A 26,254-nucleotide genomic window follows, 5' to 3' on the forward strand; every position below is an offset into this window, starting at 1 on the left:
ATGCTACCATTCTCTTTAAGTTACCATAACTTTAAAATGTTTTAATATCAGGAGGTATAGTTTTCCTATCTATTACTCTTAATTTTAAAGGATGTCACTTGGTTTTTCTGTTTATTCTTCCAGGTGAACTTTCTAAACATTTTGACAAGTTTGGTCAGAAAAACCTGTTGCTATTGTGTTTGGGATCACATTAAATTTATAGATTTGGAAAAAATATATATCGTTTTCATATTGAGTCTATTCCAGGAAAAAATTGTATTGTTTTTAAAAGTTAAATCCTTTTTATGTTGCTCAATAGAGTTTTAATATGTCCTTCATATTTCTTAATCACTTTATTCCTGCTTATTTATTAGCCATTTTGAATCAGACTTTGCTTTATTATAATTATTTTTCTTTTCACACCGAGCTAATTTTTGTATTTTTAATAGAGATGGAATTTCACCATGTCGGCCACACTGGTCTCGAGCTCCTGACCTCAAGTGATCCACCCTCCTTGGCCTCCCAAAGTGCTGGGATTACAGGCATGAGCCATGTCCCGGCCAGAACTTTGCATTTCTTTTTTTTTTTTTTTTTTTTTTGTGAGACGGAGTCTCGCTCTGTCGCCCAAGCTGGAGGGCAGTGGTGCGATCTCGGCTCACTGCAAGCTCCGCCTCCCGGGTTCACGCCATTCTCCTGCCTCAGCCTCCCGAGTAGCTGGGACTACAGGCGCCCGCCACCACGCCCAGCTAATTTTTTGTATTTTCAGTAGAGACGGGGTTTCACCCTGTAGCCAGGATGGTCTCAATCTCCTGACCTCGTGCTCCGCCCACCTCAGCCTCCCAAAATGCTGGGATTACAGGCTTGAGGCTTTAATTGTTATTTAAAACTAGCAAACATTGCTCTTTCTTCCAATAACATTTCCTTCTTTCTTTACTCTGAAACCCTGTGAGTTTAGCCAGTTAGAGAATCCCATTCCTTTGGCCACAGTGATTAGTTCAGGAATGGGAAACCATCCAAGTTGGACCAATTAAGAGTAAATCCTGTGGCTTCTGTAAGAACAACTGAGAAAATCTACTCTTGTTTTCCTGCTCAACTTGAGTTTGGACAGATGAAGACCTGGGTTCCCAGCAAGTCATACTGCCACCTCATGGAACCTGAAAACAAAATCAAAATGAAAGAAAGTACAGCTGAGAGTTGGAGAAATGCCAGGTTCTGTTGAGATCATTTGAAGCCTTGAATCTGCCTGTGTATCCCTTATCCTGGAAGGTAGTCAATACATTCTGTTTTACTGAAGACAACTGTATCCTGGAAGGTAGTCAATACATTCTGTTTTGCTGAAGACAACTGAAGCTGTGTTTGTAATCATGTACAACTGACAAATTCCAGAATACACATTAAGCATAAACGTGACGTCCAAGATATATCCATCTAGGCCTACTTTATAAAGAATATTTTAAAAATTAGGAATGATATTAAATTTTATCAAATGTTTCTTTTAGCATCTTTAGAGATTACTGCTTATTTTTATTTTCCCCTATTAATATATAAGTTGTGCTATAGCCTTCCCAATATTTTGTTCTTGAAGTTTTGCTCACTGTTGTTTCCCCAGTATTATACATATATAGTAGCATATATAGTAGGCCCTCAAAATATTCAGTGAATGAATTAACTGCTGTACTCAATATACAAATATTTTACTTAAGTTTGTTTGTTTGTTTGTTTGTTTTTAGGCTGGGCGCAGTGGCTCATGCCTGTAATCCTAGCACTTTGGGAGGTCAAGGCCTTTTTTTTTATTTTTATTTTTTGAGACAGAGTCTCGCTCTGTCGCCCAGGCTGGAGTGCAGTGGCTTGATCTCAGCTCACTGCAAGCTCCTCCTCCCGGGTTCATGCCATTCTCCTGCCTCAGCCTCCCAAGTAGCTGGGACTACAGGCGTCGGCCACCACGCCTGGCTAATTTTTGTATTTTTAGTAGAGAGGGGGTTTCACCGTGTTAGCCAGGATGGTCTCGATCTCCTGATCTTGTGATCCGCCCACCTCAGCCTCCCAAAGTGCTGGGATTACAGGTGTGAGCCACCGCACTCAGCCTTTTTTTTTTTTTTGAGATGGAGTCTCGCTCTTGTTGCCCAGGCTGGAGTACAATGGCACAATCTCGGCTCACCGCAACCTCCACCTTCTAGGTTCAAGCAATTCTCCTGCTTCAGCCTTACAAGTAGCTGGGACTACAGGTACACGCCACCACTCCTGTCTAATTTTTGTATTTTTAGTAGAGAAGGGATTTCACTATGTTGGCCAGTCTGGTCTCGAACTCCTGACCTCAGGTGATCCACCTGCCTTGGCCTCCCAAAGTGCTGGGATTACAGGCATAGCCACCACACCCAGCCTACTTAAGATTTTTTTATGTTGACAACTAAGACTGGTCTCTCATTTCATTTTTTAGTCTTGGGTGGGTTCTGGTATCAGTGTTATATTATGCAAATTTTCCTTCTTTTCCCATGGAATTGGAGCATTCATTTTAAAAAGGATTGGGACTGGGCACAGTGGCTCATGCCTGTAATCCCAGCACTTTGGGAGGAAGATTCTTGAAGGAAGAGCAAGACTCTGTCTCAAAAAATAATAAATAACTATACAATAAAAAAATAAAAACCATTGGAATTATCCGCCTTTGATCATTTGAAAATGTTCACCTTACTTGTAGAGTCACCTACTCCATGGCCTTTTGTGGGGATGGTTCCTCAATAACTTCCTCAATCTCTTTCTTCTTAGGTAACCTTTGTTAATTTTTTTTTTCTAGAAAACATCCAGGTTTTCAAATTTATTTACAAAAACTTTTTATTGTTCTTTAATTTCCTCTGTATTAGTGATCATTTTCCCTTCTTGTTTTTAATTTTTACAGTGTGCTGGTCTTAGTGGCTCACTACTGTAAACCCAGCACTTTAGGAGGCCAAGGCAGGAGGATCACTTGAGCCCAGGAGTTCAAGATCAGCCTGGGCAACATGGTGAGACCCTGTCTCTACAAAAAATACAAACATTAGGCCGGGCGCGGTGGCTCAAGCCTGTAATCCCAGCACTTTGGGAGGCCGAGGCGGGCGGATCACGAGGTCAGGAGATCGAGACCCTCCTGGCTAACACGGTGAAACCCCGTCTCTACTAAAAAATACAAAAAACTAGCCGGGCGCGGTGGCGGGCGCCTGTAGTCCCAGCTACTCGGAGGCTGAGGCAGGAGAATGGCGGGAACCCGGGAGGCGGAGCTTGCAGTGAGCCAAGATTGCACCACTGCACTCCAGCCTGGGCGACAGAGCGAGACTCTGTCTCAAAAAAAAAAAAAAAAGTACAAACATTAGCCGAGCATGGTGGTGCATGCCTATAGTCCCAGCTACTCATGAGGCTGAGGTACGAGGATCGCTTGAGCCTGGGAGGTAGAGGCTTCAGCGAGCCGTGATCATACCACGGCCCTCCAGCCTGGGTAACAGAGGGAGACCCTCTCTCTCTCTCTCAATACATAAATAAATAAATAAATAAATAAATAAATAAATAAATAAAATAATTTTTACACTGTGATATTTCAAATTGGTTTTTGGGTTCTTGTTGTCATTGTTTGAGACAGGGTCTCACTCTGTTGACCGGGCTGTAGTACATAGCTCACTGTAACCTTGAACTCCTGGGCTCAAGTGATTCTCCTACCTCAGGCCCCCAAGTGGCTGGGATTACGGGTGCATGCCACCATGCCTAGCTAATTTTTACATTTTTTGTAGAAATAGTGCCTCACTATATTGCCCAGGCTGGTCTCAAACTCCTGGCCTCAAGTGATCCTCTTGCCTTGGCCTCCCAAATCACTGGCATTACAGGCATGAGCCACCATACCTGGCCCTCAAATTGGTTTTAGGTTGTGTGGACAAAAGGTGTATCTACCAAACTAAATGTGTACCAAGTGAGATATCCAAGGTCACTTAGCAAACATTCTGTTAGGGATAATGAAAACATGAAAAGAACTTTAAGGATTTTTTTTTTTTTTTGAGACAGAGTCTTGCTCTGTTGCCCAGACTGGAGTGCAGTGGCGCAATCTCTGCTCACTGCAAGCTCCCCCTCCCAGGTTCACGCAATTCTCCTGCCTCAGCCTCCTGAGTGCTGGGACCACAGGCGCCCGCCACCACGCCCGGCTAATTTTTTTTTTTTGTATTTTTAGTAGAGACGGGGTTTCACCGTGTTAGTGGGGATGGTCTCGACCTCCTGACCTCGTGATCCTCCTGCCTACGCCTCCCCAAGTGCTGGGATTACAGGCGTGAGCCACCGCGCCTGGCAAGGATTTTTTTTTTAAGTCTGTTTTTGGAAACAATCAAGAGGAGAGACAAAAGGCACTTCAGTGAGGACTTTAAGCCAGTGATAGCAGGCCTTATTCAGTATGCTCATTTCCTTCTCTGATGTTTGGATAAACACAATATGCCCCATAGAGATTCTCTGTGGTGCAGTACACCCTGAGTGATTGGGGCTAAATAAATACAGGATTTCCAAATAGTTTAGAATAATAGTAGATCAGTCTGAATCACAGCAGTCGCATGGAGACATTACTAGGTAATCTCTTGGAAAAATAAAAAATCAGAATAACCAATTATGTCCACCAAAAGAAAAAGCTTCATTTCACTTTTTCTATCTTACAGGGACCAAAAAATTCTTCCAAAGTAGGCATGTAGGACAACACTCCAATCTTTCTAGATTAAGTATTCTCCTTCTGCAGGGAGTAGCGTTAAGACATCAGTATATAAATAATTGCCGCTTGAAATGGAAAAATAAAATAAAAAAAGGGATGCGAAAAAGTGAAAATTGTCCAAAGTAGCAGTCCACCCCCTGACAGCTGTAAATTACTCATCAGTCATTAATGTCATTGTTCTGAGCTGGAGCTGAATCAGCTGTTACCCTGGCTGGAGTGAAGCAGAATTTAATCTATCTTTTCATTATAAGGCTTTTATTCTATGCACCAGTAGCAGAGGAAAGACCAATGCTTTATAGCAAAAATTCTATCCAACTTGTCTCTGGAACAATTTGGTTCTAGGTGAATCAGTTACTGTCAGTAAAAACAAGAAGAGTAATTCCTTCCTTGCCAATATTCTGTCACAATCTACAGAGATAAAGGAAGAACAGAGATGTTTACTTTTATATTTGCCTCACATTCTCTGGAATCCAGCTACTCAGATTCATTAATATATGCTTTGCTCCATATATACCATGTTTAAAGGCAAATGCTTTAAATAGAACAAATCTGAAATATTAAAATTTCTTAACAATTTTGAGTAGTAATTCTCTAATTTTTATAAAAATATTTTCTTTGATCCTGTCAAATATGTATAAGCCTAAGACATTAATAAACATGACTTCATTAAGAAATAGAGCCTCATAATTTATCTGGAAAAAATGTAAAATGATCTAATGCAATTAAATCACATTTGCATATTTATCATAAAGAGCTCTATTTATTGGTAGATATAAAATTTAATATAATTAGTGAGAAGTTGTGTTACAACTGATTTCTAGAATTTTTGTATCTTTTAACTTGATACAAAGTTAAGGTTTTTTTTTTTTTTTCCTTTTTCTCCCAGGCTAGAGTGCAGCTGCACCATCTCAGCTCACTGCAACCTCTGCCTCCTAGGTTCAACCAATTCACTTGCCTCAGCCTCTTGAATAGCTAGGACCACATGTGTGCGCCACCACGCTGGCTAATTTTTGTATTCTTTTTAGTAGAGATGGGGTTTCACCACGTTGGCCAGGCTGGTCTCAAACTCCTGACCTCAGGGGATCTGCTCGCCTCGGCCTCTCATGCTGGGATTACAGGCGTGAGCCACTGCGCCTGGCCTAAGTTGGATTTTCAAAGGTAAGCTAAACATTTCAAATAGGTTTTGCTCAAATTCTCCCTCACCCACTCATCTTTTTTGTTATATCTTCACATTCTTCACTTTAATTTTTCCATTCATATAGGTATTACTTATGACAAGCTCCTGTTGCTCCAGTTACCTTCTAAATACTACTCTACCTTTTTCAAAACTACCTTTTTCAAAATACACTTGTATTTTTCTCTTCTCCTCTCCTTTTATTGATTTATTTGAAAAAAGTTGCATTTTTTTTCTCCTGCTACCACTATATAAACAACCAGCAGGTAAATGTAATTAGATTTAGTATTTTGCAGATATTTTCTGTGGACCACTACACATAGAAGATTCTAATATATTTAAAAAAATAATGTAGAAAGGTACTCACCCACAGTCCCTTCTGTGCCATCCGTTTCCTTTGGGATATAATGTGCAGAAAGATCACTCTGAAGGACTTCATCCGATGTGGCTCTGGCTAAAGCAGCAGCCAAAAAGGAAGGGCAATTACTGAAAGAAAAAAAAGGCTATTTTCAGCAAAAGAATTAGGAGGTAATACATTTAACATTACTAATAATTACGTATTAATTAGAACATTGTCTCAAAACAAAATTATACCTTTAAACAATATTCAATAAATATTTATTGAGTAGGCACTCTGGGCACTGGGTATATATTGATACATAACACAGACATGGCTCCTTACCTATAGGAGCTACAGGCAGATGACAAACTAATAGGATATAACTTAAAAGTGAGATACTTTTTTGTTTGTTTGTTTTTGTTTGTTGTTTGTTTTTTAGATGGAGTTTTGCTATGTCGCCCAGGGCTATGGTGTGATCTCAGCTCACTGCAACCTCCGCCTCCTGGGTTCAAGCCATTCTCCTGCCTCAGCCTCCTGAGTAGCTGGGACTACAGGCATGTGTCACCATGCCCAGCTAATTTTTGTATTTTTAGTAGAGACGGGGTTTCTCCATGTTGGTCAGGCTGGTCTTGAACTCCTGACCTCAGGTGATCTGCCTACCTTGGCCTCCCAAAGTGCTGGGATTACTGGCATGAGCCACTGCACCCAGCCCAGGATGTTTTATAGAGGAAACAAACAGGATACAATGACAGAGAATAATAAAGAGGGGTATGTACTTAGATGGAATGGTCAGGAAAGCAACACCTTAAAGGACGAAAAAGACTCAGTTACGTGGGAGTGGGAAGTTAGGAGAGAATACTCCAGGCAGGGGGAATAAAATTTATACAGAACCTTTTTTTTTTTTTTTTTTTTTTTTGAGACAGAGTCTTGCTCTGTTGCCCAGACTGGAGTACAGTGGTGCAATCTTGGCTCACTGCAATCTCTGCTTCCCAGGTTCAAGCTATTTTCTCGTGCCTTAGCCTCCCAAGTAGTTGGGACTACAGGTGTGCGTCACCATGCCTAGCTAATTTTTGTATTTTTAGTAGAGATGGGGTTTTACTATGTTGGCCAGGCTGATCTCGAACTCCTGACCTCAGGTGATCCATCCTCCTCAGTAGTCCTAACTACTCAGGAGGTTGAGGCAGGAGAATCACTGGAACCCAGGATGTGGAGGTTGCAGTGAGCCGAGATTGTGCCATTGCACTCCAGCCTGGGCAACAAGAGTGAAAACTCTGTCTCAAAAAAAAAAAAAGAAAAAAAAACTATGGAAATATCTGAGATGTCCTAGTCAAGGTGTCAAATGGTTAACTGGATATTCTAGTCTGGCATTTGAGATGTTAGGAAATTTGGAAGTTGCAAATGTATGAATGATATTTAAAGCTACAAAAATAGAAAAGACCACTGATACAGTTTCGATATTTCAAATTTCATGTTAAAATCTGATCCCCAGTATTCAAGGTGGGGCCTGGTTTGGGTCATGGAAGCAGATCCCTCATGAATGGCTTGGTGTAGTCCTTGTGGTAATGAGTTAATTTTTGTGCCATTAGTTCCTGTGAGATCTGATTATTAAATTAAAAAGAGCTGGGCACCTCCTACCCTCTCTCTCTCATTTCCCAACGTGTGATCTCCACATGAGGGCTCCCTTTTGCCTTCTGCAATGAGTGGAAGCTTCTTAAGCCCTCACAAGAAGCAGATGCTGGTGCCGTGCTTCTTATGCAGCTGCAGAACTGTGAGCCAAATAAACCTTTTTTCATTATAATTTACCCAGCTTCAGGTATTCCTTTATAGCAATTCAAAACAGACTAAGACAATCATATAGGGAGAAAACATAAAAAGAGAATTGCTCTAGATCAGTGATATCTATGTGCCTCCTGGCTTCCCCCTCTGGGAACGAGAAGATTATCCTATGCCACACCATTGTATATTGGGTTATAGTGGGAAAGGGAGTAGATAAATTGCCTCTTTAGTTCACAGGTTTTCAGTCAAGTGGAACAATAGTTAAGGAGCTGTCATTAAGAAACTAGCACTCCAGGCCAGGGGTGGTGGCTCACACCTGTAATCCCAGCACTTTGGGAGGCTGAGGTGGGCGGGTCACAAGGTCAGGAGTTTGAGACCAGCCTGGTCAACAGGGTGAAACTCTGTCTCTACCAAAAATAATAAAAAAAAAAAATTAGCTGGGTGTGGTGGTGGGAACCTGTAATCTCACTACTAGGGAGGCTGAGGCAGAAGAGTCACTTGAACCTGGGATGTGGAGGTTGCAGTGAGCTGAGATCATGCCGCTGCACTCCAGCCCAGGTGACAGTGCAAGACTCTGTCTCAAAACAAACGAACAAACAAACAAACAAAAAGGAAACAAAAAACTAGTACTCCAGCCCCACAGGCTTCCCTTGGCAGATATCTCTGTGAGCCACCGCCAGCAGGCACACCCCCAAGCAGTAACATTCCCATGCCCGTAACCTGATAAACAGCCTTACAGGCCCATTCCTGGAGGACATGACCCTAGGCCTGCCCATGCCGAGGGCCTGAGAAACACGCTGGCAGGTCTTCTTCCAGTGGATATGACCCCATGTTGGCCAAGAAACTGTGTGCCTGCACCCAGAAGAGGAACAGCCTGGAGGTCCCACCCCAGGTTGTCATACCTCCAAGCTGGGCAGCCATGCACATGTGCCCCCAGCCAGAGTAACAGTCCATGGCCACAGCCTCAGCAAGCTAGACCCCAAGCTGGTCAACCCATGATGTGCATACACATGTCCCTGACCTAAGAAATAGTCCAATGGTCCCAACCCCAGTAAAGCTACATGACTGCTGCCATAAACTCTAACAGCCTAGGCCATTGGGACACTCAGAAACATTACTAGTGCAGATTACAGCAAAAGAAACTACACCACCGTGTCCACCTAGAACCATAGCCACTGCAGCCATCCAAATGACACCCCAAGACCCATCCACATGACTAAATCTTTCCCTATGAAAGCTACTCCATAACATTGGAAGAAGTGACTGTTCTACCAGATGTGTAGAAATCAACATAGGGACACATCAAATGTGAAAAACTGAGGAAACATGACTCCTCCAAATGCATACAATAATTTTCCAGGAACAAACTCCAATCATAAGGAATATGTAAAATGTCAGAAAAAGAATTCAAAATAATAATCTTTTCTTAAAAATTTGAGATGAAGGTCTCACAATGTTGCATAGGCTGGAGTGCAGTGGCTATTCACAGGCATGATCCTACTACTAATCGGCATAGGTGTTTTGATCTGCTCCATTTATCGTTCTTTCTTTTCTTTTTTTTTTTTAAGAGAGTCTCACTCTGTTGCCCAGGCTGGAGTGCAGTGGTACAATCTTGGCTCCCTGCAACATCCACCTCCTGGGCTTAAGCAATTCTCCCACCTCAGCCCCACAAGTAGCTGGAACTACAGACATGAGCCACCAGCCTAATTTTCATATTTTTTATAGAGGTGAGGTTTCACCATGTTGCCCAGGCTGGTCTCGAACTCCCAAGTTCCAGCAATTCACCCATCTCAGCCTCTCAAATTGCTGAAATTATAGGTGTGAGCCACCACACCTGGCTGACCGGCTCTATTTCTGACCTGAGCTGGTTCATCCCTCCCTAAGCAACCTGATGGTTCTCTGCTTCCAGAAGGTCACCATATTTGTGCCAAACTTAGTGTAGACACCAGATTAGCATAGTACACTACAGGCCAGAACTCGTGGACTCAGGTAATCCTCCTGCTGCAGCCTCCCAAGGAGCCGGGACTATAGGCATGAGCCATCACACGTGGCTCAAAATAATCATCTTAAGGAAACTCAATGAGATACAATATAATACATATAGAACAGTTAACAAAAATCAGAGAAATTCAACAGAGATATCATAAAAAAACAACCAAACAGGAATCTTAGAGCTGAAGAATTCAATGAATGAAATAAAAAATACAATAAAGAGCTTCAACAGCAGACTAGACCAAACAGAAGAAAAAATTTTTGAACTTGAAGACAAGTCTTTTGAAAAAATTCAGGCAGAAAAAAAAAGAAAGAAAAGAAAAAAGAATGAAAAAAGCATATAGGATTTATGGAACACCATTAAGCAAACAAATAATTGCATTATGGGCATTGCAGAAGGAGAAGAAAAGAGAGATGGTATAGAAAATATATTTAATTGACATAATAGCTGAAAACTTCCTAGGTCTTAGGAGAGACATGGATATTCAGATCCAGGAAGCTGGAAAGTTCCCAAATAGATTCAACCCAAACAAGTCTTCTCTAAGGCACATTACAGTCAAAAAATAATTTTTTTTTTGAGATGGAGTTTCATTCTTGTAGCCCAGGCTAGAGTGCAATGGTGTAATTTTCAGCTCACTGCAACCTCTGTCTCCCGGGTTCAAGTAATTCTCCTGCCTCAGCCTCCAGAGTAGCTTGGATTACATGCACCCACCATCATGCCCAGCTAATTTTTGTATTTTTAGTAGAGACAGGGTTTCACCATGTTGGTCAGGCTGGTCTCAAACTCTTAACTTTAGGTGATCCACCTGCCTTGGCCTCCCAAAGTGCTGGGAATACAGGCATGAGCCACCACACCAAGCTGTCAAATCATCAAAAGGCAAAGATAAAGAAATAATTCTAAAAGAGAATTCCTTTTCAAAAGAAAAGCATCAAGTCACATATAAGGGAATCTGCATTAGACTAGCAGCAGATTTCTCAGCAGAAACTTTACAGGCCAGGAGAGAAAGGGATGATATAGTCAAAGTATAGAAGGAAAAAAAACCCAGCTAGCCAAGAATATTATACCCAGGAAAGCTATTCTTCAAAAATGAAGGAGAAATAAAATCTTTCCTGGACAAGCAAAAAATAAGAGAATTCATCACCACTAGTCCAGTCCAGGAGAAACATTCAAGGGAGTCTTACACCTGGAAGTAAAAAGATAACTGCCCTCATGAAAATATGCGAAATTATAAAATTCACCAGGAGAGCCAACAGACAAAGGAGAAACAGAAAGGAATAAATAATCTTATCACTACAGAAAACTACCCAACTACAAAAATAAATAATAAGAGGGGAAGGAACAAAGGTTACACAAAATAATCAGAAAACAATCAATAAATGTCTGGAATAAGTCCTCATCTATTAATAATAATCTTGAATGTAAAATGGATAAAATTTCCAATTAAAAGAAACTGGCTGAATGAATTTAAACAACAACAAAACAAACAAAAGCAAAACAAACAAAAACAAAAACAAGACCCAATTATATGCTGTCTACAAGAAACTCACCTCATCTGTAAGGACATACACAGACTGAAAGTGAAGGGATGGAAAGAGATATTCCACGCAAATGGAAACCAAAAGCAAGCAGGAATAGCTATATTTACATCAGCTAAAACAGACTTTAAGTCAAAAGCTATAAAAAGAGACAAAGAAGGACATTATATAGTAATAAAGGGATCAAATCAAGAAGCTATAACAATTGTAAATATACATGCACCTAAGACCAGCACACCCATATTCATAAAGAAAATATTATTAGATCTAAAGGAAGAGACAGATGCCAATACAATAACTGTTGGGGACTTCAACACCCAACTCAGCATTGGAGAAATCATCTAGGCAGAAAATCAACAAAGAAATATCAGATAAACCATAGCATAGCCCTAACAAACATTTACAGAACATTTTACGCAACAGCTGCAGAATACGCATTCTTTTTATTAGCACATGGAACATTCTCCAGGATTGACTATATGTTAGGACACAGAACAAGGCTAACTACATTTTTTTAATTGAAGTCATATCAAGTATCTTATCTGACCACAATGGAATAAAACTGGAAACCAACAACAAGTGAAACATTCAAAATTACACAAATACATGGAAATTAAACAACATGCTCCTAAACAAACAATGGGTGAAGGAAGAAATTAAGAAGGAAATTGACTAATTCCTTGAAACAAATGAAAACAGAAACACAACATACCAAAACCTATGGAACTTAGCCAAAGCAGTATATAATATGTCTCTGCAGTAAAAAATCTATGAAAATTGAAATTAAATTTTTAAAAACTTCCTGTGACCATAAGGCTCCAGTGTTAAACATTTTCTTTTTCATTGCATTATCAGTATAATTATTGGTACACAAATGATCTAATATAGTATACATTTTGATAAACATAAAAATTAAACTTTTATTGGAGGTTTTTTTTTTTTTTTTTTAAGGGAAGAAACCTTACCTAAGAAATCTTATCTGCCACGGTCTTGGCCTCAATGAGATCTTGGATCTCAAGCCTGAGCTTAATGCCATCATGGGATTAGACTTTGGGAAATCTTAGGGGATGTGGGTGAGTGTATTTAGCACATGGGAAGGATGTGAATTGTGTGGCCAGAAAAGACTGTGGCAGATCATTTTTTAAAAGGCCACAACAATATTTCTGGTCCCATATGCTATTTTAGAACTTTGCCATTCCCCATAAAAAAACAGAGTCTGTTTCCCTTCCTAACCTAAACATGGGTGAGGTGTGGTGACTATTCAGATGAAAAAAATGTAGCAAAAGTGATACTGTATGACTTTTAAAGTTTGTTCACAAAAGGCCATGGCTTCCTCTTTCTTCCTCTGTCTCCCTCTGGATACTTGCTCTTGATACTCAGCCAAGCCATCAAGCCACGAGGAAGCCCAAACTAGCTCATGTGGAGAAACCACATGAACAGGCTCATGTGGATGTAGCCTGAGGTCCCCCGGCAGTAGCCATTATCAATTGCCTGACATGTAAGTTCACAAGCCTTCAGATGATTCCAATTCCCCATCCTAAGTCTTCCAACTGAGGCCCCAGTTGGAACAGAGATAAGGGACCTTGCTTTACCCAGTTTTAATTTCTGACTGAAAGACACTGTGAGCATAACAAATAATTGTTTTATGCCACTAAGTTTTGTGGTAACTCGCAATACAGTGACAATAACTGAAAACCCAATATTTAGAAGCTTAGTAGAAGATAAGGGACCTATAAAAACTAAAGAGAAATGGCAAAATCTGTAAAAGGAGAACCGAGATAGTAGAGAGTATTTGAAGGAGGGAGTAGTGAACTCTGTCAATTGCTGAGAGGTCAAATAAGTGGAAAAAAAAAAACAGCCAGGTGCAGTGGCTCATACCTGTAATCCCAGCCCCTTGGGAGGCCAAGGTGGGTGGATCACCTGAGACCAGGACTTCAAGATCAGCCTGGCCAACATGGCGAAACCCTGTCTCTACCAAAAATACAAAAATTAGCTGGGTGTGGTGTTGCACACCTATAATCCCAGCTACTTGGGTGGCTGAGGCATGAGAATTGCCTGAACCCAAGAGGCAGAGGTTGCAGAGAGCTGAGATCACGCCACTGTACTCCAGCCTGGGTGACAGAGTGAGACTGTCTCAAAAAAAAAAAAAAAAGGCCAGGCTCATGGCTCACGTCTGTAATCCCAGCACTTTGGAAGACTGAGGTGGGCAGATCACGAGATCAGGAGTTTGAGAACAGCCTGACCAACATGGTGAAACACTGTGTCTACTAAAAATACAAAAATTAGCTGGCGCGGTGGCACACACCTGTAATCCCAGCGACTCGGGAGGCTGAGGCAGAAGAATTGCTTGAACCCAGGAGGTGGAGGTTGTGGTGAGCTGAGATCATGCCACTGCACTCCACACTCAAGCCTGGGCACCAGAGCAAGACTCTGTCTAAAAACAAAAAACAAAACAAAACAAAAAAAAAACAGAAAAATAACTATCTTTTCAAGAAATGGTCAAATGGTGCTGGAAAAATTGGATATCCACATGCAAAATAATCAAGTTGGATCCCTTCCTTACACCATAAACAAAAATTAACACCAAATGCATCATAGACCTAAATGTAAAGCTAAAACTACATAAAACTCCTAAAAGAAAAACATTGGAGTAAATCTTCATGACCTTGGATTAGGCAATAGTTTTCTTAGATCTGACACCAAAAGCACAAGCAGAAAAGAAAAAGATGTTAAATTGGACTACATCAAAATTTAAAACTTTTGTATCACAAATCAGTAAAGTGAAAAGACAACCCACAGACTGGTAGAAAATATTTGCAAATCTGCCAGGCATAGTGGCTTATGTTTGTAATTTTGGTACTTTGCGACAGTAAGGTTGGGGCCAGGAGTTTGAGATCAGCCTGGGCAACTTAACAAGATCCTGTCTCAAAAACAAACAACAAAAAAATAGCTGGGTATGGTGGGCACACCTGTAGTCCCAGCTACTTGGGAGGCTGAGGCAGGAAGATCGCTTAAGCCCAGGAGTCTGAGGCTGCAGTGAGCCATAATCATCGTTATATTACAGCCCAAGAGACAGTGAGACCCTGTCTCAAAACAAAAAAAAATTGCAAATCATATATCTAATGAGACTGGTATCCTGAATATGTAATGAATCCTTATATTTCAATAATAAAAAGACAACCCAAAGGGACTGAATAGGCTTTTTTCCGAAGAAGATATACAAATGGCCAATAAGCACATGAAAAGATGTGCAATATCTGTGACAATAATTGGAAATATATATTTGTCCTCTTCCTTGGTTCCTGACACAGAGCCCCTAAAACCCTTTTGATTTCCTGAATGATAGGGGTACTAGAAGCATCTTCTAATATTTAGTCCTTGAACCTGGTTTCTGACATAGAGCTTCTATGTCAGAGCTTGGAATTTCCTGTATGGTCTATGAATGCCTTTTGGTCTTATGAAGCAGTTCTTGGTGGGCTACTGGATAGCTTCAGGATGGGAATTGGTCATCAGAAAGACCAACCCATAATAAGAGGCCTGCAATATTCAACTCTATTCTCATTTTCTAGGGAAGGGAGAGAGATGGGAGATTGACAATTATATGAACATGCCTACATGATGAAGCCTCCATGCAAATCCCTAAAAGATGGGATTTTGGGAGCTTCTGGTTTGGTGAACGTAACTATGTGCCACCTCCAACAGAACCTCTTATGTTTGGGATCCTTCCCCTTCAGGACCTCACACTGTGTATCTCTCTTTATCTGGCCGCTCATTTGTATCCTTTATAATATCCTTTCACAAACCAGTAAACATAAGTGAATGTTTCCCTGAATTTTTAAGACATTATAGCAAATTACTTAACTTGGGAGAAGGTTGTATGAACCCTTGATTTATAACCAGTTGGTCAGAAGTTGAGGAGGTCCAGACTTTTAACTGGCATCTGAGGTGGGGCATCTTGCAGAACTGAGCCCGTATCCTGTGGGGTCTGTTGTAACTCCAGGCAATTAGTGTCAGAATTGAGTTAAATTGTAAGACACCTAATTGATATCCAGGGAGGAATGGAGAATTGGTTGGTGGGAAAACCCCACACACATTTAGTGTCAGAAGTGTGTGAGGCTGGGCAAGGTGGCTCACGTCTGTAATCCCAACAATTTGGGATCACAGGATCACCTGAGGTCAGGAGTTCGAGACCGGCCTGGCCAACACGGTGAAACCCCGTCTCTACTAAAAATACACAAATTAACTGGGTGTGGTGGCACACCTATAATCCCAGCTACTTGGGAGGCTGAGGCAGTAGAATCGCTTGAACCCGGGAGGTGGAGGTTGCAGTAAGCAGAGATCATGCCACTGCACTCCAGACTGTATGAGAGTGAGACTCAGTCTCGGAAAAAAAAAAAAAAAAAGCAGTGTGTGATTATCATTAGTCATTAGGGAAATGCTAATCAAAACCACAATGAGAAACCATTTCACATCCACTAGGATAGCTATAATAAAATAGCTATAACAAAAAAGACAATTAGTAATAACAGGTGTTGGCAACTATATGGATACATGGAACTCTGGTACATTGCTAGTGGAGATGTAAAGTGGTACAGTTGTAGGCCGGGCGCGGTGGCTCAAGCCTGTAATCCCAGCACTTTGGGAGGCCGAGGTGGGCGGATCAGGAGGTCGGGAGAACGAGACCATCCTGGCTAACATGGTGAAACCCCGTCTCTATTAAAAAATACAAAAAACTAGCCAGGCGAGGTGGCGGGCGCCTGTAGTCCCAGCTACTTGGGAGGCTGGGGCAGGAGAATGGCGTAAACCCGGGAGGCGGAGCTTGCAGTGAGCCGAGATCGCGCCACTGCACTCCAGCCTGGGCGACAAAGCAAGACTCCGTCTCAAAAAAAACAAAAAAAAGTGGTACAGCTGCTTTGGCAGTTCCTTAACATTTTAAACATAAAGTTACCATATGGCCAGCCCAGCAATTCCACTTCTAGGTATATATGCATGAGAAATAAAAACATATATCCACAAAAAACTCGTACATTAATGTGCATAGCAGCATTGTTTATAATCGCCAAATAGTAAAAACAACCAAGTGTCAATCAATTGATGGATAAATAAAATGCAATATATTCATACAATGGAATATTAGCCATAAAAAGGAATGAAGCGGCCGGGCGCGGTGGCTCAAGCCTGTAATCCCAGCACTTTGGGAGGCCGAGATGGGTGGATCACGAGGTCAGGAGATCGAGACCATCCTGGCTAACACGGTGAAACCCCGTCTCTACTAAAAAATACAAAAAACTAGCCCGGCGAGGTGGCTGGTGCCTGTAGTCCCAGCTACTCCGGAGGCTGAGACAGGAGAATGGCGTGAACCCAGGAGGCGGAGCTTGCAGTGAGCTGAGATCCGGCCACTGCACTCCAGCCTGGGCGACAGAGCCAGACTCCGTCTCAAAAAAAAAAAAAAAAAAAAAAAAAAAAAAAAAAAAAAAGGAATGAAGCACTTACACATGCTACAATGTGGATGAACCTTGAAAACACTATGGATAACAATAGAAGCCACTCACAAAGACCACTTATTATAGAATTTGTAATTCTATAACAAGAATTATATGAAAAGCCCAGAATAGGAAATTTATAGAAGCAGAGAGTAGTGGTAGCTTAGGGCTGGAGGGGTGGTGGGAATGAGGAGTGACTGCTAATAGGTAGGGGGTTTCTTTCTGGGGTGATGAAAATTTTCTGGAACTTAGGGTGATGGATGAACAACTGTGACTATATTAAAATCCTTGAATTGTACACTTTTTTAAAAAGGCAAGTCATGTGAAGCAGTGGGAGTAGAGAAGGAACAAAGAAAACTATGACTGGTTGTGATCAGTAAGTTGTAAACTTTAAATGGGTAACTTTTATATTATGTGAATTATATCTCAATAAAGACAATAAAAAAATTACTGACTTTGTTAAGAACCATTGAATAGTAAAAGTGAAAATCAGGCTAGAATGGGTTACGGAGTGGGGGGCAGGGAGATTTGGCACAGAGGGGAAACAGAGATATGGGGCAGTAACTGATAGGGGATAGGGGAAAGGGAAAGTCTGCTGTTGTTTTAGAATGGTGTGGAATTTGACTGTAGGATGAGGCACATTTCCTTAGTTGGAAAAAGAAGAAAATCAATACAGACGCAAGTACATTTTTAGATGTTAGCAGGAAACGACGGGTATTCCCATTTAATGATTTGAAACAACAAATATTTACTGAGGCCTACCAGGCACTGTTCTATTGCTCAGGATATATATAAACCAAAAAGAAAAAAAAACTGCCCTCTTAGAGCTTACATTCTAAAGAAGGACTTCTCAATGAAGTATGAGGCAAGATCCATTTTCAAAACTTTCTCATGCATCAGAATCACCTGCAGGGCTTCTTAGAACACAGATTGCTGGGCCCCATCCACAGAGTTTCTCACGCAGTAAGCCTGATGTGAGGCCTGTGAATTTTCGTATTTGACAAGTTAAACATGAACCCATGCTGCTGGTCTGGGAACCACATTTGGAGAGTCACTGGATTAAATCACAAACTAGGTCATGAGGGTAGAAAGGGAGGAGGAGGGATGAAGTCAATGTCGATATGAAATAGTCATATCAGAAAGTAGTAGGACTGTCACACAGTGCTAAGAGACTGTGGGAAGTTTGAGATAATTTTTAAATAAAACCAGTTTTTCTGATGGCATGACTTTTTCATCTATGTTGGCACATGCATAGGTAGAAAGAACCATCTAGTTCATCAAGAGTCGCAAGATTGGCGGTTTATTTGAGGTTCGTTTTTGGTTTTTATTTGTGTGTTTTCTTTTTTTGTTGTTTTGTTTTTTATTTCCGTTTTAGAGAAATGTCTCTGACAAGAAGGATTTGGGGTTTTGCAAGGTAGCACTATAAAGTGAAGGAGAGAAATGGAGATTTGGAATTTTCATTTTTGATTTTTGAGACAGGGTCTCACTGTATCACCCAGGCTGGAGCACAGTGGCACAATCTCAGCTCACTGCAATTTCCGCCCCCTGCCAGATTTGTTATCTTTTTTTTTATTCACTTTTTATTTTATTCAATTATCTTTGGCTAGAGATTTGGTATCTTTAAAAAAAAAATTTTTTTTTTAACTTATTTTTAGAGACAGAATGTTGCTGTGTTTTCCAGGCTGGAGTGCAGTGGCACAATCATAGCTCAGTGCAGCCTTGAACTCCTGGGCTAAAGAGATCCTCCCACCTCAACCTCCTGAGTAACTGGGATTACAGAGAGCCACTGCATCACACAGAATTGAATATCTTTTTAAGATATTCAAATCTTAAAGAACAGACTTGAGTTGTAAATCAATGTGGTCTAAATGTAATTAAAGAATTGTAGGTGGGAGTACTTGGGCACAAAATCTAGGGCAGAATGTTGTAGTTTGAGAGCAGGATGCTTGTGTACAAGATTTTTGAGCCGATGCAATTTTTGATAACAAGGTCTAGATGACTCCAAGTAAGTGAGTGGTTCAGGAATACATAAAATGGCAATGCTTACATTCTATGTCTTCGAGGAAAAAAAATTAGAAAATTATTTGATTATTCATTAATATTTCTTTTTCTTTTTTGAGACAAGAGTCTTGCTGTGTTGCCCAGACTGGAGTGTAGTGGTGCAATCATAGCTCATTGCAGCCTCAAACTCCTGGGCTCAAGCAATCCTCCCACCTCAGCCTCCTGTGGAGCTACGACTACAGGTGCAAGCCACCATGACCCATGCCCCCTTTTTTGGTTTTTAGAGACATAGTCTCACTATGTTGCCCAGTCTAGTCTTGAATTCCTGCTCTCAAGCGATCTTCCCACCTCAGCCTCCCAAAGTACTTACAGGTGTGAGCCACTGCACCCAGCTATTCATCAGTATTTTTCAAATTGCAGTTTATGATCCATTAGTGGGTAATTAAATTAATGTATGAATTGTGACCAGCATTTTTTTTTTTTTTTTTTTTGAGATGAAGTCTCACTCTTGTCCCCCAGGCTGGAGAGCAATGGCACGATCTTGGCTCACTGCAACCTCTGCCTCCCGGGTTCAAGCAATTCTCCTGCCTCAGCCTCCCAAGCACCTGGGATTACAGGCGCCTGCCACCACGCCCAGCCAATTTTTGTATTTTTAGTAGAGACGGGGTTTCACCATGTTGGCCAGAATGGTCTCGATCACTTGACCTCATGATCCGCCCACCTCAGCCTCCCAAAGTGCTGGGATTACAGGTGCGAGCCACCGCACCTGGCATGACCAGCATTTTTTAAAGAAAATAGAATAAGGTGCATGAGGTAAAGTATTGTTTCACATATATATATGTAGGTAAGTATATGCTGAATTATGATGAAAAAAATTTAAAGCTACTACTCTTTAACAATTATGAAATAAATTGATGGGATCCCTTTAAAATTCAAATGCTTTAAAAACAATGTTACCATGTCTCCTTCCATGCTATGGAGATTAACTGAATTTTTCTTGATGAGTCAAAATGTTTCTTCACAGACCTAATCTCTTTGTAAAAATTGCTTATCTTTACATTTCTGTCATGTCTTACTCTGATTAACTCGATGCATTCCAAATGTTTTACCTATGTGAACTTTTAGTATATAGTTATGGAATTTACTGAGTTGTTTTTAAATTTACATTAAAAATGATCTGGGCTGGGTGTGGTGGTACATGCCTGTAATCCCAGCACTTTGGGAGGCCGAGGTGGGTGGATCACCTGTGGTCAGGAGTTTGAGACCAGCCTGGCCAATGTGGCAAAACCCTGTCTCTACTAAAAATACAAAAATTAGCCAGGCACAGTGGCACACACCTGTAACTCCAGCTACATGGGAGGCTGAGGCACGAGAATCGCTTGAACCTGGGAGGTATAGGTTGCAGTGAGCCCCGATCACACCACTGCACTCCAGTCTGGGTGATGGAGTGAGGCTGTCTCAAAAAAAAAACCCAAAAAACAAAAATGCTCTGAAAACCTTTATTGTAATCTTGTTCCATCAGAGTTCCAAAAGGATAACTTCTGTGTAATTATTAAACTATCTGGATGTAGATTCACCAAATATAAGAAATGAAAAGTTTAGAGAATAAGGCAAGAAACATTAGTCTCATTAATGTGTCATCTGCAATACATTTTTAGTCACAGTTAATATAATTTTTTTTACCTTTTGTCAGACAGAATGAAAATATTTTCAGTGAAGTAGGGAGGAGGATTAGCTGACTAATAGCTAGATATAAAACATCAAGCTAGATGCTTCACCCACATCAGTTATTCCTACATGTCAGAAAGCTGTAACACTTAGCATGAATAATTTTACGGTTTTGACTTTGAGTTGGAAGTGATTTCTGAAAAATCAGAATTGCAAATATATTTTAAAGCAGTCACATCAGAGAATGTTTGATACACCTCAAATAAAAGCTTATCATTAATGCTTGTCATTTTAAGAGAATCACTAGGAGTGACTAACATGATAATAACATAGCAAGTTGCTTTCTTTCATCATTTCTCTTAAAATGCTTGAAAGATCCTGATACAGAAAGTTTTAAAGTTTGGCAAATGTAATAAGCATAGCAAATATCAAAAGAGAGCCAATACTCATGGCAGTTTGGAGTACTAGGCTTATAAATGTCATTGTGTTGAGAACACTGTGGAACTGCAATATTATTAGAAATTCCTTAATATTTGCAGTATCATTTTGGGGGACTCTGTGTCCAAGTCAAATTAATCTTGTTAGGACTCTCAAATATAGTCCAAGAATAATGCTTTTCTTTTTAGGTATATAAACAGATATTTTGAAGTGCTTTCATTTTTATCTTCAAGCAATTCACATCCTGAGAACAGAAGGAAATTTTTTCCATACATACCAATTTGATGCTTTCTTGTTTGTTTTAGGTATCAAAGTACAAATTTTATATATTCATAGACAGAAATAAAATCTTTGCCTATTTTATGTCTAAGGCATATAAAAATTATATACATAAATACTTCTTAAACAATGGTGAAAATCATTAATGGGGGCCTATTTAGTTTTAATTTTTAAGTTTAGTCACATAAGTAACACATTCCACTTCATTAAGGCTATTTATGTTCATGAATACATATCTGAATTTCTGTGCATACTGACTTTCTTGATGTTATAAATTGTAAAGCAAAAATCCAGGCTCTATTAAAACTTCATAAATTGAGCTTTGTAGACAAAGCATGGGGTCTCGCTTGCTTTAAGCTAACAATAAGTGTTCTACAAACACACATAAAACCCCCACAAAACTTATAGTCATGAATGTTCTGACTGTTCTTTCCTGCAGCTCATGTTGGCTAGCATCATCTTTATCCTCCAGATATTTATCTTGCTTCCTCAATTCTACTTCAAAAATAGCCACAGCTGAAAACATGCTTGGTGGAAGATTTTGAATTATAAAAATGTAACTGCATTCTAATAACCTTTAATAGTTCAGTACTTTACTTACATAAATTATTTCAGTTTGTTTTAGTATCTGGGGACCGGGTTGAAGCAGGAGACAGATGTTAAATCATTATGGGAACCATTCAAGTCACTATCAGAATTAGTGGGCCAGGCGTGGTGGCGAATGCCTGTAATCCCAGCACTTTGGGAGGCCGAGGTGGGTGATCACCTGAGGTCAGGAGTTTGAGACCAGCCTGACCAACATGGTGAAATCCCCTCTCTACTAAACACAAAAAATTAGCCAGGCGTGGTGGCACACACCTGTAATCCCAGCTACTCTGGAGGCTGAGGCAGAAGAATTGCTTGAATCCAGGAGGTGGAGGTTGCAGTGAACCAAGATCGTGCTATTGCACTCCAGCCTGGGCAACAAGAGCAAAACTCCTTCTCAAAAAAAAAAAAAAAAAAAAAAGAATTAGTGTATCAGCATAGACAGCCTATGAGTACTGAGCATGTTCATTTCTTATGCTCTAGGTAAGTACTGATTTCTTTAAATTTCATAATGGGGCCCAGTCATAGGAGAATCCTTAGCATTTCATTCACCTATAGTGCTTGCAGGACTTAATTATATATGGGTCCTTGTTACCTATATATTAAAGACTATTATTTATATATTCATAGATATCTCAGATACTCAGAAATCACTTTAACTTATAATTTAAACACTGTGATTTCTCCATGTAACTACAAAGATAAAAACATATATATGAAGAATAATTACAGACCACTATTGACTTTGGAGCCTGAAAAGATATAGTTACACACACACGAGAGAGACCTAAAACTTCTGCCAACTTACCATTTAATTACTATTTGACTACAGTAGCAGAAATTACAAGGAGTTAGAAATTATAGCAGAACTATAAGGAGTTAGAAAGGTGGGTTCTAGTTATAGCTGGGTAACCTTAGAAAAGGTGATTAAAGTCTTTGGGTTTCAATTTCCTCAACTAGAAAATTAAGAAGTTAGAATAAAGTAACTCTAAAGTCAATTCCAGGTCTAAAATTCTACTTCTATAATTCTATTCCAAATAAGGTTTTTTAATTTCAAAGATGGGACAAAGGCAGCTTAAAAGTATAAACACACTTCAGATCCAAACAAAGGTTTTCACATAGTCCATTAGAGTGGAAACAAATGCAATATATTCTCACTATAAATAATTAGGAATACTCTGCTTTATGCTGTGGGTGTATTCTGAAACATTAAATATATATTTATTTTGATAAATGCAATCAATCTTTGCAGTGAATCCATTAGGAAAGAATCCTTCACATTTTGTATTATTTTCTTTCTTTCTTTCCTTCTTTCCTTCCTTCCTTCCTTCCTTCCTTCCTTCCTTCCTTCCTTCCTTCCTTCCTTCCTTCCTTCCTTCCTTCCTTCTTTCTCTCCCCTCCCCTCCCCTCCCCCCCTCCCTCCCTCTCTCCCTCTCTCTCTCTCTCTCTCTCTCTCTCTCTCTTTCTCTCTTTCTCTCTTTCTTTCTTTCTTTCTTTCCAGATGGAGTCTCACTCCGTTACCCAGACTGGAGTGCAGTGGCGCCATATCAGCTCACTGCAACCTCCAGCTCCCGGGTTCAAGTGATCCTGCTGCCTCAGCCTCTCGAGTAGCTGGGATTACAGGTGCCCGCCACCACGCCCACCTAATTTTTGTGTTTTTAGTACAGACAAGGTTTCACCATATTGGCCAGGCTGGTCTTGAGCTCCTGACCTCAGGTGATCCACCCGCCTCAGCCTCCCAAAGTGCTGGGATTACAGGCGTGAGTCACACGCCTGGCCAGTATTATTTGTTTTCTTAAAGAGACACGCCTATGGCCGGGCGCAGTGGCTCACACCTGTAATCCCAGCACTTTGGGAGGCCAAGGTGGGTGGATCACGAGGTCAGGAGTTTGAGACCAGCCTGGTCAAGGTGGTGAAACATCATCTCTACTAAAAATATAAAACTTAGATGGGTGTGGTGGTGGGCACCTGTAATCCCAGCTACTGGGGAGGCTGAGGTAGGAGAATCACTTGAACTGGGGAGGTGGAGGTTGCAGTGAGCCAAGATGGCACCACTGCACTCCAGCCTGGGTGACAGAGTGAGACTCCATCTCAAAAAAACAAAAAAAAAGAGACAGGCCTACGTGATAAATGTCATATAAAACAATATTGTTACTATACAATTTTATATTTGAAACAAAAGTGCTATTTCCTACCTCTTTTAAAATATTTATTTACAAGAGCTTATTATTCCATCTCCACTATATAGGCTGACATCAATCCAATCAATTCATATTTTCCATTAGAGAATAGGAAAGGAGTCAGATTAGATTGAATATGAAAGCTGGCTCTCTTTCAGCACTGAATATTGCCATCTTGTTATAAAGCAGGAACCACAACAGATAAATAGATTATTACAGAATAAAAACATTTAATTTGCATTCATTTTCAAATACCATGGGTGGATAATAAGTTCCTTTAGATGGACAGGATAGTATTTTAGTCAGATCTTTTTGTAAGCTGACTTGTTAGTATCTTCCACATGCATATTAAGACAATATACATTTTAAGACTGCAAACTGAATTCTTGTTATAAACCAAGACAGGAAGCATTTTCATCACAATGCCAAACCTACACAAATCACTAACGACATTATTAGGTAAATTAGAGGTTTAAAAGTACATCCTTCCTGACATTGGCAATGTGGGCGTCTGCACAGCACCCACAGCTGTGTTTCAGCAGTCTTGGCATAGCATTACTAAGGTAATAAAAATTCTTGAAGGTGGGAAGTTTCCATCAATTAACTTTGAGAGAGACTCGTCTGGAGCAGCCTCATCTCAGCCCACATATTATGATGATGCTGTCGACTCAGTATGCCCTTGCTAGGATGACAGCAGTTAAATATTGAATTTCTGATTATCCCCTCACCCCAGTTAATCATATGTATTCTAAATCTAGAATAACACATTAAGCTAAAAATAATGAAGGCAAGTTCTCCACCTGACTTAGTATTCTTTTTCTTAGTGGACTATACAGAATTAAAATCGGGGCTGAATTTAAGCTATTTTCTTTCTTTCTATAGCAACCTCTAGGAATGCCACCTGGAGTCAACTGATTGCAATGCCCACACACCACCGATTCTCTTCATTAGTTTTTCTGTACCTAAACAATGTAACCTACCAAAGGACTAGTTCCTGCAGTTCTGGGTTTGGGGTTCACAACAGAAATCTCATTCCATACTGCTGCTAACAGTATAATCTTACCAACCATTTGATCACACTGATCAGGTTGACATGCAAGCAAAACCAAAGTTATCCTAAGTCTTCTGTGAATAGCAATCTAGATGTTACAAATTTACCAAAGATCAAACTACCACTACTGCTATAAGATCACAAAAATAAGAGGTCTTAGTGGTAACTATCTTTCTTGTCATCCTTTCTTCATGACGAGAAGAAATTAGATAGCACATCTTTACTGAAACAGCTCTTGTCAACATCACATAAGTGACCTTCCTTTTGCTAAATCCAATAGTCTGTTCTCAGGTCCACTTCACTCAGGAGCATTTGACTACTGATCATGTCGTCTACCTTGGTACACTTTCTAAGCTTCTATAACGTCACATTCTCCTATATTACTCCCAGGGTTCTGTCTTCTCAGTCTCCTTTGATGGTTCCTCCTCTTCTCCCTGCATTTCCGAATCCTCTTATGCCATATGTCTTTTTCTTTTTGCATAGACATCATCAACTTCTAATACAGCCTAGCCATTTATTTATTTATTTATTTATTTATTTATTTTATTATTATTTTTTTTTGAGACGGAGTCTCGCTCTGTCGCCCAGGCTGGAGTGCAGTGGCCGGATCTCAGCTCACTGCAAGCTCCGCCTCCCGGGTTTACCGCCATTCTCCTGCCTCAGCCTCCCGAGTAGCTGGGACTACAGGCGCCCGCCACCTCGCCCGGCTAGTTTTTTGTATTTTTTAGTAGAGACGGGGTTTCACAGTGTTAGCCAGGATGGTCTCGATCTCCTGACCTCGTGATCCGCCCGTCTCGGCCTCCCAAAGTGCTGGGATTACAGGCTTGAGCCACCGCGCCCGGCCTATTTATTTATTTTTTGAGATGGAGTCTAGTTTTGTCACCCAGGCTGCAGTGCAGTGGCATGATCTCGGCTCACTGCAACCTCTGTCTCTCGGGTTCAAGCGATTCTCCTGCCTCAGCTTCCTGAGTAGCTGGGATTACAGGCACCTAATTTTTGTATGTTTAGTAGAGACAGGGTTTCACTGTGTTGGCTAGGCTGGTCGTGAACTCCTGACCTTGTGATCC

At 40.5% G+C, this 26,254-nt stretch overlaps 1 protein-coding gene across 1 annotated transcript in view; it reads right to left on the reverse strand.

The window, feature by feature from the left end:
* PPM1E (protein phosphatase, Mg2+/Mn2+ dependent 1E) overlaps positions 1-26,254 on the reverse strand; it is a 229,647-nt gene that overhangs the window by 26,598 nt on the left and 176,795 nt on the right. Inside the window, exon 2 of the mRNA XM_030923392.1 lies at positions 6,226-6,344. Coding sequence (XP_030779252.1) covers positions 6,226-6,344 — 119 coding nt within the window. The remainder of the gene's footprint in view (positions 1-6,225; positions 6,345-26,254) is intronic.

This window comes from Rhinopithecus roxellana, chromosome 19 (assembly GCF_007565055.1).
Source record: "Rhinopithecus roxellana isolate Shanxi Qingling chromosome 19, ASM756505v1, whole genome shotgun sequence".
In the NCBI taxonomy this organism is placed as follows: Eukaryota; Metazoa; Chordata; class Mammalia; order Primates; family Cercopithecidae; genus Rhinopithecus; species Rhinopithecus roxellana.